Genomic DNA, 17,974 nt, shown 5'->3' with positions numbered 1-17,974 from the left:
CCTTACTTGGAAGTATTTGTAAGTCTTGCTTTTTAATTTTGGGATAAAAGTAAAAGGTTAATCATTTGCTATATTATGTATATTAGGAAAAAAAAAGTAGTCATTCAAAATGTTTTACATGGAAAATTTAGCAAAGAACAAAATGAACTACATTAGCAAGTAGAAAAAAAGCACGTGACTTCCAAATGAAAGAATAATCTCAATAAACAGTAATAGTCACGGGAAACAAGCACTTCTCTGAAGTTTGATAAGACCTTAGAATAAATTCTTACATGATTTTGTTACATCTTTCTCAACTAATGCCTCTGGAATTATTGATTCCTCTTGAAATTGAGAAGGGAATTGAGAAATTGGAAACATAAGTCAGTTCTGTTGTAAAAAATACAAGGAGAAATTAAAAACAGTGACTGTTTCCAAAAATTGTCTTGCAGTGATAAATATTGTGCACTCTGTTCTTTTCCCAAGGAAAAGTTTTAATGATATGAAATCCAGCATACAGTGTGCTAAAACTAGAAACATTTTCTAATTGTTTACTGGAGAGGAAGCTACTGTAGGGATCTAGAAAGGCTTCTGACTTTTTCTGATGACTTCTTAAACAACATTTACCATTAAGTTGATACACTAAGGGAATGTAATCATTTCGGAACAAAGGAGAGTAATGTAAAGCTGCACAGTACCTCTCTTGCATGGGACCACGGGGTGTCCTCAAGCCGTGAAGAATAGGAGAGTAAAGCAGACAGATTGGCTGAAGTTGTCCCAACTTTTAACGCAGCCTCTATGACTGAGTAGCGAAGGTTTTCTGTCAGTCAGATAACATTTTTTTCTGTATGAGGGTAGTAGTTTTCAAATGTATGCAACATCTTCTGGTAGTCGTTAAATGCTCTTCTTGTGGGATAACAAGGTTTATTTTTAGATATTTATTTATCATTATCTGGTAGACAACATATGCTAAAAGGGAAGAAAAGTTAGCAACATGTTTCTACAGTGTAAGATTTATCAGCAAAAGCAATGAGTAAAAAACATTTTAAAGCAGACATTTGCTTATTAGGTGAATGCTTTTTATTTAGCTCTTACTAGTTCTTATAGCTGAACTCACATAAACATTAACATTTCAAATAGTAGAAGATTAGTAAGTATGTGAAATACCCAGGTAATGCTGCAGATACGGGTGCAAAACTTATTTAATTCTCTGTGACAACGGAAAGATTTTGAATGTGACAGCGTTTTATGAGCTTCACAGGAACGGCACTGGCAAAGGTAATCAGCTGCTCTGTGGAAGAGGGTGCAGAAAGGAATAGCGACTTTCCAAAGGGATGGAGAGATCCCACGTAGAAAAGACCCAACATGGAAATGGGGCAGGGGGGAAGATGATGAAGAGAGGCTGGGGAGAGGGAAGGGATGAGGATGGGCCATGCTGGTCCACGTCTGATCAGCTTCTGTTCTCAGGGTGTTTTAATAATTTGAAAAGAAGAAAAGAAACTCTTAAGGGGGAAAGAAAAGCTTTCTAAAATGGAGTTAGGATTATTGGCATGCTCAATAAGATTTAAACGAAAACAACTCACCCTTCGCTAAGGTAGTGGTCATGGTGACTCATTAAAGGAAGAAGTCCAAAAGTTTTCAGGTTCACCACAACTGCTGCCAGTCTAGTGGAAGAAAACTGCCTTTCAGTTTGTGTAGGACAAGATTTGCTCAAGTGCTTTCTCTATGGTTAAAATATTTTCCTTTGTGTATAATATGGATGATTTAGAAGAAGCTGTGTCAGCACTGATTTATACATTGACAGCTAAGGATAATAAGATATGGGCAAACATACAGCTCACCCTTTTACAGATTAACCTGCAGACTGCATTAGGCAAATTTGATGGCATTAAAAGATTTTTCCAATTTGTCTGGAAACAATTTCTCTTTTGTATTGTGTCAAGGGTAACATTTCATGCCATTGTACTAATTTAAATAGCTTTGATAAATCGTTCAAGAGGTTAGAGAATTGTACTGTATATATATTTCACCTCTTTAAAATAAAAAGGCTATTAACTTAATTGTTAAATGAAATTCATTAGTAAAAATTGAAGGAGCCTGAGAAAGTAGTCTTAAATATTCCAACACTGCAGCAGTAGTGCTGTAACATTGCACCAAAATGATTAAAGATCGTATTCAGGAAATGATAGTTTGCATTTAGCTTTCAGTACACAGAAACACAGACACTGTTACAGTTACGACGATATTTTATTCCTGTGTAGTAGTAATTCAGATGAAAAATGTGGATGAAACTAGAAGAACTTTATAGAAGTTGGTACATTACACTCAACAGTGGGTGTGATGATTTATTAATAAAGTGAAACATTATCATAGATTCAGAAGAATCGCAGAAGATGCTTTAGTAAAAGCCTCATTAGCCCTGCTAGCTAATATATAATTGAAGGTGGAAGGGCAGAGTTCATTTGTATTTTGCTCATTTTCTTAGTATTGTTCACACACATTTACTCATACATATTATCTGACACTGACAAGTTACCGGCTTGGAGAAGATCTTCTGGTTGTTTAAAGTGAGATTGTATCACGTTTGCTTTGCAAGTCGCGCCCTGAAATGCACAAGACGTGTGGCAGTATTTATAGGAAAAGCTTTTATCAGCAGAGAAACTGGGATTTTGTATTTGCATGGTTGTTAATTTCAGCAGACTTTTTTAATGGGGCAGTATGTACTGTATCAATGTTTTGAATTGAAAAAGTAATAATATTCTTCGGAGAAATGAATGTAAATTTTTCATAACTTAATACTTAAAGATTAATAATGTATGGGATGGATTGCTGAGTTTTATGTCCAGAATTCAAGTGCTCCGTTACAACATCCTATCTGCATATGATTGCAGAGAGCACAAAGAACATAGAAAACCACATACTGAAGGTTACAGCAGAAATACTAGTTTCATTTGGAGCAGAATTAAAGGACATAAGTAACCAAGTATGTAAATACCTTGGACACTATTATTTCTACATTTAGAAATATTCTAGAAGATAATTATTCTAAATCCCCCACACTCACCCCCGCACCTCGCACCCGGTCCAGGCGTGCACGCATGCAGAGGGACCCCTAAAAGTGGTGTCTCTCGCCGGTCCCTGCCGCGGCAGGTGGAATTAACATGCAGCGGGGCTGCTCTGATAAATGGATTCTGTTAGGTCACCGAGGGGATGCGTGTGACATTAAGTGATTTACCGTCCTTTACCTTAATGAAATTGTTTCAGCAAGATGACGCTGAGAGCTTTTAATGGATAGCTTTTCTTGATGTAATGAAATTGCATTCCTTTGGCATTTAATATAAGGTGCAGTTATTATTTACTGGAGCTTTCCCAGCGCTGCTGTTTTGTGCAGACAGTTCAGAACAAAAAGGGATTTCTGTGGCAGCATCCAGGCCAGCATGCTGTGTGACAGTCTCAAGCGTACGAGCGTATTTGCGAGAGCGTTTCAGTTAGTGTGGCCTAGCTCTGCCGGCCCCTCAGGAGGCTTTCTTTCCACCTAACGCTGCCAGTGCTCGTCTCCCTTACAAATACCTTCCTAATCTGTTTAACAGGCAACTGGATTACAACCAGATCAGCTGTATTGAAGACGGGGCGTTCAGGGCTCTGCGCGACCTGGAAGTGCTGTAAGTATTCCTGTATCTCTTACTTGTAGCAAGAGCTCAGTATCTGGGGAGTACTAATGTAAAAGCTTATCTATGAACTGCAGCCTGGTGTCAGGATGGTCTAGTGAAAAGATGTCTTAAAATAATCCACTGCAATGTGCTATAAAATGGTAAAAAGATGTGGAGAGGCAGAGATATTCCTCTACTCTGCAAGACAGCCATTAAACATAATTTAAAAAAAAAAAAAAGGCAGATGGCAGATACTATAAGAAAAGAATATATTTCCTTTTAAAATGGGGAGGGGCAGTATTAATGAGTCCAGTTAATTTTGTAAATTATCCATCACTGTTGAAGTGCTGAACATTTTCAGGATTGCCTTTGTTGTATACTCTGACATCAGTTTGGTCTTTCAGACTCTGTTTAAGGAACAATATACTATATATATTTGAAAATCTGGATGTTTTCAAAGAGGCACTTTTCTATCAAACACTACTGTTATGTGTTAAGACGTTTAGCATGTCCACATTAACTGCTTTTTTTTTAACATTTCAAATTTTATATGTATAAATATATATATGTGTAGAAAAACATCTTTTTTATGTCACTGAAGGTTAGTATTGCAATACTCTTTTGCATACTTTTTCTCACTGTTTCAAAGTGGCCATCAGTGAGGTTAAAGGTAACAAAATTATCATCAGTGACCTCTGACCTGAAAATAGTTACTGTAATGAGCAATGTGCCGCAGTTCCCAAAGAATCTGAGGCACAGGACACATTCCTGAAATATTTAATCTGTCAGTCAAAATGTCACATTTTTTCTGGGCTTTCTACGTTAAGAGAAGTGAAAGACACTGTGTGTGTATCGGTGAGTTACTTCATGGTAGTTTGAATCACACTTAGAAAATCACAACACCTTGAGGAGGGTGAGGGAGGGGTTTATTGTTGGGTTTTGTTTTTTTGTTTTTTTCTTAAGATTCTGAAGTAAAGAAGCCTCTTTGGCAGTAGATGTGTCTATATGTCCAAAAAACTAAAGAACATGTGAGCTGCTGGCGGTAAAGTTTTTTATTATTAAGCAATAGTTGGTCTTTCTCATGAGTGAATGGATCTGACAGCTAAATTTGATTTTTTTTATATTGTAATTATAGAATAACAAGCCTATTGTTAACTTTTTGGTACAAAGCCATGTAAAATGTACTGTAGGTTCAATATTACATCTAGTTGTGAAGTTTATGAATTGTTGGTTGTCTGTCAGTAAACCTGATGTTCTGTGAGATTTTTATCTTTGGAACTCATATATATAACAGAATAACTTTTCTAGTGATGGCTTAATCTAGTTATTATGTTTTTAATACAAACCTTTCTTTACAAGTGAATGTGTTAAATGTATATTTTAAAAAAAAATCAAATACTTTCTGCATTTTTTAATGCTTGCAATTTTTAGTATTCTAAAAAGGTGATCCTTGCCAGTTGAAGTCAGTGGCAAAATTGTCACATCAATTTCAATGAATGCAAAAAGGAAAAAAAACTGTTGAAATAATAGTCTGCTGAAGAAGTAGGTAGTTAGACATTTGTGAATGAATATACATAGAATATTAGCATTGTTCAAATATACAACTAAATGTTCACTATCTGAGTTATGTGATAAGCAATGAGGTAGAGATTAAGTTTTTAAAAAATTGAGATAGATATTTTAAACAGTACTGAAGGGTTTGTATCTGATTTGGCTTCCTTTCCAATACAGCTTAAAGAATGAAAGATATGTAGATCAGACCATACTGTATATGCACTGAGTAGCATATAAGACTACGTATTTTGTTTTCATTTGTAGTTAATTATTCTAAGCACAGAATGTGTATATTACTTCAAACTATAAGTATACGATAAAGCTTTTAAATAATCTTTAAAGTTACCTAGGTTATAGTCCTGTTCAGTGACAGTTTGAAATGTTTACCAAAGTAACAGGTCTTATATATTGGTTAAATAATTGTGGAGTCTTAGAGGCTGTTAGTGTTAAAGATACAAAATTAACCTGAAATCTGGACAATTCTGAAAGACAAAAGCAATTATAGGTATAATCCTCCCTGTGAATTTCTGTGAAATTTTATTTTTTCTTTTTAAGGGAAAATCTGCTGTACTAGGGAAAAAAATGATTATGGGAAAATATATCGTGCTGTCATATTCAAAAAATTGAAGTATCTAAAAAATTTAAAAAATATCTTTCAGTCATCACACTCTTTGCAATAGTGTGTAATGCTTAGGTAAAAGTATTGAGCCAACTTTTTTTTTTAATTACATCTCTGTAATGAAATCAAGCATTTTCATCATTAGATAGAAATAGTTATGAAAATTATTTAATTCCTTATATATCCCTTATGTCTATTCCTGATACTTTTCTGTACCCTTGCAAAAATAAATTAATCTCACGTATACAAAATAGCAAGGCAAACGTCAAACACCTGAAATGGAAAATTAAAACATTTGTAGATATACCTTCTTTAAACAGCTAACAGCTATGGAAATATGTACTGATTTCCATTCCCTTCACTGAAATGATATGATTTCAAAACCTTGTATGAAGTCATGCAGGAAGAGCTATGGGAGCTGTCATTTACCATGTGGACGTTGGAAGAAAATCCTGACAAGATTTACTGATTGTCATTTATTCATTAAGGCACCTTTTGCACTTGGCCATTTTATGTTGTTTCATTTTGTTCTGTTTTGAAAAAGGGCATGATGCTCTCTTTTTCTTCTTCTTTTGATTATTCGCCTCTTCGTTTATGTAACCCTAAGGGCACACAGGGGAGATCTCTTATGCACAGTGAAGAAAACATTTAGGACATGGAGTGAGTAAGCACACAAAGGTAAAATGCAGCACATTGCACCAGTAATTAATTACTTGGTTAATGTGGAGGTGTACAGCCTAATCCTGTTCAGGGTGCTGTGAATTTACCTTTCTGTGTTTCAGGATCAGAGAGTACTTAAAAATTTATTCAAAATGAGCACAAATTACAATTTGTGGGTTTTTAAAAAAAAAAAAAAAGAAAAAAGTAAAACACTTTTTGTTTCAAAAGGGAAAAAAGCGTTGGTCAGTGGGAAATATTATTTATTAGTGCCATAGTTATGTGTTTAAAATCCCAGAGCACATTCTCCATTCTGCTCAAATGAGTAATCTGTAGGTCAAAACTGTAAGTTCTATCGCTTGTTTCCTTGTTCTGGAGTCAAACTTGTTTGCATTTTATTTGCAGCCTAAAGACAATATTTAACTGCAGGATTGTTCATAAAGTTTCATTATCTTTACAAACTACACTTACCGAGTATGATGGGTCTGTGCTAGCCAACAATTGGCTAAGATTTGTTCCTAGTTCCTAACTCAAGTTCCAGGCACCTTGTCTAAAATTTAAATTATTAGTTTGCTAGAGTATTAAGATTCCTGACTCCTTCCATTGTATAGCAGAAGCTCCCCTATTGTTCATGCAGCTCTGGATCATCTATAGCAACTCTGTTCCATGTAAAACCTAATTGCAGCCCAAAGTTAATCTTTTCCTAAAATCCTTGAAAAAACAGGCAGATCTTGTACTTGTATCCTGTCAAAAAATACGGACTCTCAGAACCTAGAAAGAGAAACCAGAGTCCTAGAATCAAGACATTTTCTCCAAGAACTCTCTTTCTTACATCAGGATGACAATCTTAGCTTGAATGCCATAGATGTTGTCAACATTGGTGGAAGCTCCATTTGAGTGAAGCATAGCTACTGGGACCTCAAATTACTTAGGATTATTAATGGAATGGTCAAACCATACTGTTTGACCAGGGATTGAACAGGGAGGAAAAGTATATCTAAAAGCGTGGTTTTTTTCCTGATACCCATCCCTAAAAACAGTACACCATGATCTTTCATTAGCTATGCCTTTTTTAAAAGTGTAGTGAATGTGACATAACTGAAACATGTTAATATGCTGCTTCTTGACTTCACAGCACTCTCAACAATAACAACATCACTCGACTGTCCGTGGCAAGTTTCAACCATATGCCCAAACTCAGAACATTGTAAGTAGTCCCACTGAAACTGGCTGCCATTTTTAATAGTCCAGTATATCATTTTTACCTCTATCAAGTTTTGTCAGCAGTCTATAAATACGTGAACAGGCAAAGAAAGCATAAGCTCAATTAAAAAAAATGTTGAGGTATCATGAGGTTGATGAGTGTGAAGTCTGTGTGTGTGTGTGTATGGCAGCTAATTCTGAAAGGTAAAGCTAACAAGTGACCCCAAAGCTGATACTTGGGGCTCAGGAGATAAAGAAGCTGTTGCATCCTTTTACATCAGCTTTTTTAGGATGTGGAATGAACAAGTCTATGAAAATGGTTTCATGGCTTTTTTCCAAATGGGTTCTCCATAGTGCCGTATTCAGTCACAGAAAAGCTTCACCTTCTAACAAAAAAGATGCAGGCAGGGGGGATTCTCTTTTATATGTTACAGCTGTATAGTGAAAGAAATTGATGTTTTTTGAAAGTCAAAAATTTGTTTTACTTTGAGCTATTGAATGGGTCACATTTCATTTAGGAACATGGAAGAATCTTTGATTGGCTGTCAGATGTGATAAATGGGAAATCTTTATGCTTTTATTACTGTACTGCTAGCAGACCTAATTAAACTAAACTGGCTCTCCAACATTCTTTGTAACATAAAATTATAGCATCATCCGGTAGTGCTATTATAATTAAAGTTGTGTCAGCATTTACAATAAGGTCCCCATTTTTAGAGGTTATGACTTTCACCGAACACTTCAGGCTTCTAAAACAAAACACAGTGAAAAGAGTGTGTATGCAAGTACAGTTTGGGGTTATTTCTTTTGTATGTTTATACTGAACTAAGAATAAATGTATATTGTGTTGAACGGCAAAACCAGAATATATCAAGGTTTAGTCCTGAGACTCTCTTTCAAACAGAGTTTCCAATGAAGTGGGAATCAAAAATGAATGGGATTTTTCTATCAGAGTTCAAGAGTAGCTCTTACTGTTAAAGAACTACTTTTACGAAGAGCCTGTCCATTTTCTTTTACGCATGTTGGGTTGCACAACTGTGTTGAAATCAGTAGGGCTATTCACTTGAGTTAACATACCATTCGTAACTGAAGAAACTTCATGCAGGTGAGTAGTTCTGTGGATTTCATTGTATTGAATTGTAACTATTCTTGCTTGGACAAATACAAGAGTACTTAAATAGTGCTGACCATGGGCTTTTGGTGGCCTCGGTTCTATTTTGAGAATATAATTTCATTCCATTCTTTTGGGGCTGAGACTTGAAAACATGAATGTCTGTACCTCTTTCAAACCTTCAAATACAGTTTATATTCTGAACCACAAATTACAGTGAATCAAATTAGCAACATTTACACTTTTTTTGGTGGGATATTTCATCTTTTGAAAATTTATTTTAGAAACAAAAGAAAATGGACACACAGAGTCCTAGATTATAGCTGTACCATCCCATTTGCAGTCAGAATATACTTGTATAACCGTATTGATTTCAGTGGCATTAGTTCTGATTTGCAATGGTGTTCTTGCCTACAGCTGGCTACAGATTGTACTGAATGAGTGTGCTCTATTTTGCTATATTTGCAAAGCACCCACCCAAGAATTAGTACAGGAACATACATTGCCTTTAATTTCTAGTCATTTATGGAAAAAAAGGAGTGAGTTAAAATCTTTTGTTTATGTTGATCACACATTTCATGTTGCTTTACAGATTTTTTTTAAATGGATTAATTAGACCCCTTGTCTAAATTCTGATTTTCTTGCACTTCCTTTCCAGTTATTTAGTTAGGATTGAGCACATCAGCTAAAAAGGACCAAAATGACATTACTCTGTTATGGATGATTCTGAGTAAGGATTTGATTTATAGCTGCGGACATCTTTTTCTGTAGTTTGAGGAAATGTAAGAGCCAGAGAAAAGTAATTTACCTAATTTAGTGAATACATTTGCCTGATATTTTATCAATGCAAAGTGCTTTTTGGCACTTGGCAAGGAGCCATGGTCTTGTATCGGACCCTGCCAACAGAGAGGCGACTGACTTAATTCCATCGCTTGCTGCCATTTGGTCTTTTAATTTCAGGCATTGCTTAGAACGCAGGTCCCTAGGAGCCAAAAACAGCTAATCCCCCTTTCTGTGATTAAACAAAAAGAGAGAAAATCAGAAAAGGGATGTGAAAGAAGGTGTTTTATATTGAGTTATTACTCTGTCTTGTTCAGCAGAAAATGAATATGACCTGTTAAAGGGATTTTGCAGGCTGTTTCTATAGAGACTAATAATGGCCAGACTTACAGATGTATCTAATTGGAAACCAAATCTTTTATTAACTCTTTTTTCTGACAGTATATTATCAATATAAGGCAATTTACTTGAGACATTTTTGTCTTACTTACTGTTTGTACAGATCTGGACTAAAGAGTCCCACGGCAGCTTTCAAGCTCTTGTATATTTACTTCTTTCTTTTAGACAAGAGAACAAAACTACAGATCGGTTACTTTATTAGGAAGCCTTCTTTTTTCTTCCAGTTAATTAGACCACAAATAAAAAGTGATTTTGCTGCTTGTATAGTTTTATTTATTAGCATTTAACTCCTAGACTTTCAGTGAAAGGTGTGAAAAATTGATTCCTCACTAGCAATTTTTATTAATAAATTGGCATAGTTGCTTGCTGAAGGGGGGGCTGGGCAAATTGGTGGCTTTTCTGTTTGTTCTTCCTAATTTAAAGGTATTGACATGTTTCTTTCCATGCAGTCGCCTTCACTCCAACAACCTCTACTGTGATTGCCACCTGGCCTGGCTGTCCGACTGGCTGCGGCAGCGGCCACGGGTCGGCCTCTACACCCAGTGCATGGGGCCGTCCCACCTCCGGGGACACAACGTAGCCGAGGTCCAAAAACGGGAGTTTGTCTGCAGTGGTAAGGGAAACAGATTCGCTCACCAAGTCCTGTTTTAAAACACACCTACCGACAGCTCAGCGGTGATTGCTAGTGCTGCGTGTTGACTTTTGCTAGCTTTTGCGTAATTGAAGCATTAATGTTTATTAAAAAATAAGCTAATCATTTTTATCACTATTTGTATCTTGTGTGGGGGTGCTTCTGTCCTTACAAATTTTGTGTAAATGCTGCATTCACATAGAGTATATAGCCTTCTAAAAGTATAATTGCGGAGGAGAGATGTGGAAAATGAGATAAAAGGTGCACTGACTGAGAACATAAGGCCTTTAGTAATAAGGAATTATTCTTTTTTAACTTTACAGGTTGTTGCTTTTTCTTGTTGTTATTTTCTGCAGTTTAAATAATATTCTGAATCCCTAAGTAACTTTCTGAATGTTATTGGTATGCTTTAGTGCATCAGGTTATTTTCTGATATGAAATACTGAAATGACTAACGGTTCATTACTAATCACATTTTCTCTATTCAATTTTTTTCCTTTATTCATATCTTCTAGATGAGGAAGAAGGCAAGTTTATCTTTCTTATTTAAATATTTTTAGACTCAGATTGAAAATTTTCTGTAAACTTTGACTATGGTTTCAAGTTTCCTCAAAAACATTAAAAACCAGCTGGAATATAGCTATCTGTCTTTTCAGTGATTCAGCAGGGTTGTTTCTACTGGTTGATTTTCTGCAGACCCCCAGAAGCTTACTGCCAAATATGCCAAAATTTGCACAAACCTATGCTTTTAAAAGAGTTTTATGGAGAGCACAATGTTCTGTCCTTATTAAACAGCCTCTGACATCAAAGTGTAAGACACTGCCATCTTCGCTCAGCAAATGCTGACAGTATTCTTACCATTAATTCTACCTTTACATACACTTAAAAGGGCTCCTAACAAGATTACTTCATGTAACTTATTTGTAAATGGTATGGCTGCAGAGCCCAGGTGTCAAGAACAGTTTTATAACTTGGTCATTATAATGCTGATTTTGAGGAAGGGGAATAACCATGTTTTCTCCCTGGATCACTATATTTTTGTTTAATAGAAGCAGGTGAAATATTTCCTGCCTGTTAGTATAAAAAGAGTAGTATGTGTTATTAGTTTTGTCAGCTGTTTGTACTTTTGTAGCACATACAAAAATGTGAAATCAAATTATTATATTGTACTATCTCAAAAGGCTAACCTTTTCAGTAATTTAAAACTTGAGCAGTTGTTATTTGAAGTAGTAAGTAGGAACAGCACTGGCTGCAACTTAGATTATCAGTGTACCCTTCCTATGTTAATATATGACATTAAATACAGTGAAAGAGATCTTAGATTAAGTTGTGGTTTCATAGTCAAGAAATATTTTTCCCTGAGAATTTCAAAAGTCTCTAGCTTTTTTTACCTTAATAAAAAAAGAAAGAAAAAGAGGGCTTCATGCCTTTCTCATCCCTTTGTGCCTTTCTGTATCTGTACAAAACAGCAATTCTGTATCATTAAATCGATACAAGAATGAGTGCATTAATATATTATAAAATGTGCAATCTGTCTATTTGCAGGAAAATATAATAAGTTGTTTACTTTCTAAATCATACCTAAATTTGAAGTAATTATGTTTAAATGCAATTATAAATGCCAAGTTTAACATATAGCACAAGAACTTGGGGGGAGGAGTCATGTAAAATAGCCACCTGAGTTAGTAAGAATGGTAGATTGTGGAAAGATTGGGAAGAAATCTGCTGAGCTAACACAGAGAGTGAGAGTATGAGCTGTGAAGTCAAAGCTTCTACTTATTTCTGTGCGATTGAATGAAAACGTCATAACTCCAAACTTGGCTGCAAGTGATATATAACTGAAGGACTACACTCAAATAAGTATTTGCAGAACAGAACATAACTAGCAGGACACCTTCAGTTTTTCTAGCAAAGTTCATTCATTTCTGTTGACATGCATTTTTAATACTACACAAAATTCTGAAAACTAAATAAATCAATAATTGTTTTTTAAAACCACTGAATAAATAAAATATACCTGAAAAATGGGTCAGACTTAGTCTTCTTTAACAAGATGATTTTGAGTGCAAGTTGCTAAAGAAGTTGAAAAATTATGTAATGCTAGCACAGTAGTTGAGCATTTGTCTTTCATCTCTCAGTATTGTGTCAACATGTTGCTATTAACTGGGTATTTAAATTAATGCAATTCAAAAGTATTGATGGGCTACAATGTTTATTTTATAAGTTCTGCCTTATATTTTTCAAGGAAGTGTAAAATATGATGTTTTACTGTTGAGGTAAACTGGACTACTGTTTGACAGTATTGTGCAATTTTATGAGAAACTCTTTTCCTTTGCAGGTCACCAATCCTTCATGGCTCCATCCTGCAGTGTCTTGCATTGCCCTACTGCATGCACGTGTAGTAACAACATTGTGGACTGTCGTGGGAAAGGCCTTACTGAGATCCCAACAAACCTTCCAGAAACTATTACTGAAATGTGCGTAATATGATTTTTTTTTCTGTGAACTTGCAGAAAACAGTTCTTTCCTACGTATTCATTTTTGTTATTTGTATAAATTCATGCTTATACTGGGTAGGAAGGAATTTTGAAATACACATTCAAATTCAGATACAAAAGGAATATGCAGGTTTATGAAAATATGTAAGACCTTTATGTTCTCTTATGAGTTACTTTTGTATGTACTGCTCACAATCCATAGTTAAAACGACATTCTGAGTTGGCTTTAAAAGAGTTTGGGAATACTTGCTTTTCTGCAAGTAAGTGGCTTTTCACTACAGGCTATAAACCCCGTTGTCTTCACAGTTGCTCACTGTGCTGGTTTTGGCTGGGATAGACTTAATTTTCTTCACAGTAGCTAGTATGGGCCTGTGTTTTGGATCTGTGCTGGAAACAGTGTTGATAATACAGGGATGTTTTTGTTACTGCTGAGCAGTGCTTACACAGAGTCAAGGCCTTTTCTGCTCCTCACACCACCCCACCAGCGAGTAGGCTGGGGGTGCACAAGAGGTTGGGAGGGGACACAGCTGGGACAGCTGACCCCAACTGACCAAAGGGATAGTCCATACCATATGACGTCATGCTCAGCATATAAAGCTGGGGGAAGAAGGAGGAAGGAGGGAATGTTCAGAGTTATGGTGTTTGTCTTCCCAAGGAACTACTACGCATGATGGAGCCCTGCTTTACTGGGGATGGCTCTAAACGCCTGCCTGCCCATGGGAAATAGTGAATGAATTCCTTGTTTTGCTTTGCTTGTGTGCGTGGCTTTTGCTTTACCTATTAAACTGTCTTCATCTCAACCCATGAGTTTTCTCACTTTTACCCTTCCGATTCTCTCCCGCATCCCACCGGGAGGGGAGGGAGCGAGTGGCTGTGTGGGGCTGAGCTGCCTACTGGGGTTAAACCACGACACTCACTTTCAGTCACTTTATTGATCAGACTCCCTATTAGAGAAACATATCTTTACATGAAAGATCAGCACCTTATACCACCCATAATAAGTATTCTGCTACAGTGGTATCCTCAGAGGGTAGTCTGAGAAGGCAAAAGTAAGGTGGTTGAATGGTATCTGTGGTACAGTCGTCATGTTAATACCAGGTACTTGTGGATAGAAGAGCATGCATGCTGATAAGGTTGTGTGACACGTCATATACAGCAGAAGCATTTACAAAAAGTACAACCATGTCCTGACCAAAGATCAGAGTCATAGCAAAGGTGCTGTGGGGCTTGTAGGCTTCAAGAGCGATGTGGCTGAGAGGTTGTATGGGCACAGGAGGAAAGTTACTGCTGCGTTGTCTTCTGTGCAGGGAGGAACAAAAGAAAAAGGTGAGCTTGCTGACAAGACAGGCAGGGACTCAGCAACATGAGCATCTTTTTATGCTGGGGACAGCAGAGGCAGTGTTTTGGAAGGGAAACTGGGAATTCCTTTTAGGGAAATAATGGGAAAGTAGCTGTGCCTTCAGCCTGGTAAGGAGGGTCTTGCTAGAAGTATATGAGTGAGAGAGTGTTCAGAATAAAAACCTTGTGAGCACCTTGATGATAGAAGGCAATGTTAAGAATTTCGGATAAGGGAGGTGAGGGGAACAGATGCCTGAAGTGAAAGGGAAGAGGTCTCCTGAACATACATCTTTCTATCTGTTGTACATAAGATCTTCTTGAAAGTTTAAAGACAGGCCTCCACAATGTGATTTTAAAAGATACAGTAGAATTTACAATTTTATGGTAATCTCATGGCTTGTTGATATCTGACCTGTGTTTTTGAACTTCACAGAATTGGAAGTACTGTGGTTTCTTCTTAGGATGTGAATAATAATCATCTCTGTCAGTTCATTATTACTGCTGGTAAGACTGACCTGGCTGACCCTACCTGACTCAATTCAGTCATTCAGCTATATAATGCAAACACTTCTTCTACCTTTCACCCCTCTCAGAAAAAAACACTCGGCTTGCAAATAAAGGGACTACTTCAGAAAATCCATACACAGTGCCTGGGAAGGCTGCACAGTCTGTTTTCATTGTTTAACTAGTTGTATACTGGCTTTTTTACTTGAATACGTACATCTGTGTGCATAGAGAAGCGGGAAAAACATTACAAGAAAGAGGTAGGGAGTATGTCTCAAACATTCACACTATATTTCTGCTGCTAACCAGTGCTAACCGCTGGAGCTAACCACTGAATGGTGATTACACGCTGGAAGACTGACTTCCGCATCACTATCTTCTAGACCTACATAGTTTAGTGGAGGTACATGCTGTTTACATCTGTATTCCCTTGAGAAATTCAGTACTCGAGATTGTAAGGGGGTTCCTGAATCTTTATTTTAAGGGTCATTACTCCCAAAGAAATGATAGGCTGTGGAAGTTACTAGTTGATTCTGAATTCACTGTTAAAAGAAATGAGTATAAGGAAAAAGCAAACGGGAATTTACCGAATGGAAAGGGGTTTTCCACGAAAAAGTTCACTATACTTTCACTATACTATGAAGTATACTATACTATACTTTCTATACTAGAAAGTTCACTATACTTTCTATGTAAGAAATGCTGTTGAGCTTTAAGCACGGACTGGTATGATCTTCAGCACTTTATTGGCCTGGAGAGTGAAAGCAACCATATAACAATACCTCCAGCATTTGGCTAAGCATTAACTGATTGCAAACCGAGGCTGAATGTTTCCTGCTAGACTGGGCAGTGTTCAAATCCCAGAATAAGACCCTTGCATGTTCTGAGATCCATAATACATTAATATAAATAAATATGTGTGAGTGTTCTCATATAAATATGTATAGTATATATACTGTGCTACAGTGTATATTGTTTATAGTGATACAGTGTAAACTATCTGATATCTATCTGTATTGTATCTAGTTTGTAAGTGCTGGCTAAATAAAAAGCAGATCACAGTATTTTGCACAGTTAAATAACATAATTCATGCCATAAGACATATGAACATACATCTATTCAAAATCTGGTACAGGAAGAGATAGATCATTAGAAAGCCAAACTTCAGTAATTATTTTATGTTAAATGGATACATACCAGTGAATGCCAGTGTGATGAGAAAACTGGACTTTAATGATTGACTTAACTTTTGAGTAAAGTAGACAGAAGGATTGAGGTATGATTTAAGCCAGTGGTAGGCTGCATTTAACATAGAGTGAGAACAAAATTTTCCAGTTGGGTGGAACATAAGGAGAGAAATGTACAGGAAAAGAAAGAAGTAAAATAGGGCACATGAAAGGCTCTGAAACTGAGGAACAAACTGAGTGGAAGAATTAGGGTAGAGGATCTTGTGAGTATTTGATGAGAATCACATGATCTTTGCTGCTTCCTTGTCAATAGGTTGAAGAGGAGTTGAAATTTTGACAAATAAGTATATTTTAATGGTTGTATGGGGAAAGCTTTACACTATACTGGTTGCTTTAATATGAGGAAAATAATTAGTGATAGTTCTTTTATGATTGTCATGGGTGGCAGGTATATTTACCATCTTAGCATCAAAGAGAATGAGAGAGAAAGAAGAGGTTGGAGAATGAGTGGTTTACGGAGTAAAAAAGGTTTTACCGATAATGAAGTGGGGGAAGTCAACGAGACTGGATCAAACCAGCCCTCCACCCTGGCCAGTGGACCGCATCAGTTATCCCTCAAGATTGTTTTGGAAACAGCAATGTACAACTTCAGAAGTAAAACACCAATAGGACAAATATTTTCCCTGCTCCCAATGTGTGTTGGGGTTCTTTTTCTGAAACTTGAAAATGAGCATAGCTTGCGGGAAAAAAAGGTTTTCTTTGAAACATCCAATCTGCTTTAAACACTACTATGTTCTTAATCTTCATGTTATTTTAAGCTAATAAATTTTGGAGGAGGGGGTTGCACTCAAAATCTTCCAGTTTAAAATACAGTCTTTTAAAATTTCATCAATTTTCCTTTGTCTTTGTAGAGGGAGGAAAAATGCATTCAGGTTCATAATTTGTCCTGCCACCTTCTATTTTGCATGCCACCCTCATTCATCTCTTCTCTAAACTAACTGTTCCAAATCCATTCAATCTTTTTGGATGCCAAAACCTTCCATGTCTTAATTAATCTCCTCCTTTTTCTCTGAACTCTTTGTTTTCTAAATTTTTTTTGACCTGCAATGACCAGAGTTTAATACAATGTTCCAGATGATAGTGAACCATCACTTTATATTAATGGAATTTTAGTTTTCTTTCACTTGCCTTTTGCAACCTAATACTCACTTGCTTTCTTTAACTGCCTGTACACTTTGCACTATGTTTTCCATTGAACTATCCATGAAGAGTCCTAGGCCTTTTTTCTTAACTCTTACAGTTTTGTCAGGAACCAGAAGTTCATAGATGTAATCCTATTATTCCATCCACAGACATAATCCTATTATTCCATCCACAGACATTTCTGAATATTGAATCCAGTTGTATGTTACTTTTTAAAGCTGCTCTATGAAAGACTTTAGTCCTCTCTGCTTTTAACTAACTTCAACATGCAGAAAGATTGTGACATTCCTATATTGTTATCATACAATAAAAAGTGTTTTAAAGCTTCATTTTTAAAGAAGTACTTTGCAACTGTTGCTTATAGCAACCCCTTGAGATTAGATTAGAAAGGATGATTGTATCCCATAAAATAATCTGGGTTTTCACTTATTCCTTATGAGATCATGTTGTCAGTATGCCAAAATGGTAGCTGACAGTAAACACTTGAAGAGGTGAGACCATACTGTAATGGTAGCGTTGAGAATGCTGAAGAGCTGCTGAATGCAAGGTAGGAGGGTATAGGGAGCACTGTATTTCCACCACCGTTACACAGTTCCCACACACATGGCTTTTTTATCTTAATCACCATTTTAGGCACATGCTTTGGCAGGAGCTCCCCAG

The 17,974-nt window shown here is 36.3% G+C and overlaps 1 protein-coding gene across 1 annotated transcript in view; it reads left to right on the top strand.

The window, feature by feature from the left end:
- The window catches only part of SLIT2 (slit homolog 2 (Drosophila)), a 272,375-nt gene that overhangs the window by 167,784 nt on the left and 86,617 nt on the right, over positions 1–17,974 (top strand). Inside the window, exons 6-10 of the mRNA XM_009324114.1 lie at positions 3,570–3,641; positions 7,595–7,666; positions 10,402–10,565; positions 11,099–11,110; positions 12,922–13,060. Of these exons, the coding sequence (XP_009322389.1) occupies positions 3,570–3,641; positions 7,595–7,666; positions 10,402–10,565; positions 11,099–11,110; positions 12,922–13,060 (459 nt within the window). The remainder of the gene's footprint in view (positions 1–3,569; positions 3,642–7,594; positions 7,667–10,401; positions 10,566–11,098; positions 11,111–12,921; positions 13,061–17,974) is intronic.

The sequence above is a fragment of the Pygoscelis adeliae genome, unplaced genomic scaffold (genome assembly GCF_000699105.1).
Source record: "Pygoscelis adeliae isolate BGI_AS28 unplaced genomic scaffold, ASM69910v1 Scaffold24, whole genome shotgun sequence".
Lineage (NCBI taxonomy): Eukaryota > Metazoa > Chordata > Aves > Sphenisciformes > Spheniscidae > Pygoscelis > Pygoscelis adeliae.
The sequence above is the reverse complement of the archived record's forward strand: the minus strand, read 5'-3'. Positions and strand labels throughout refer to the sequence as shown.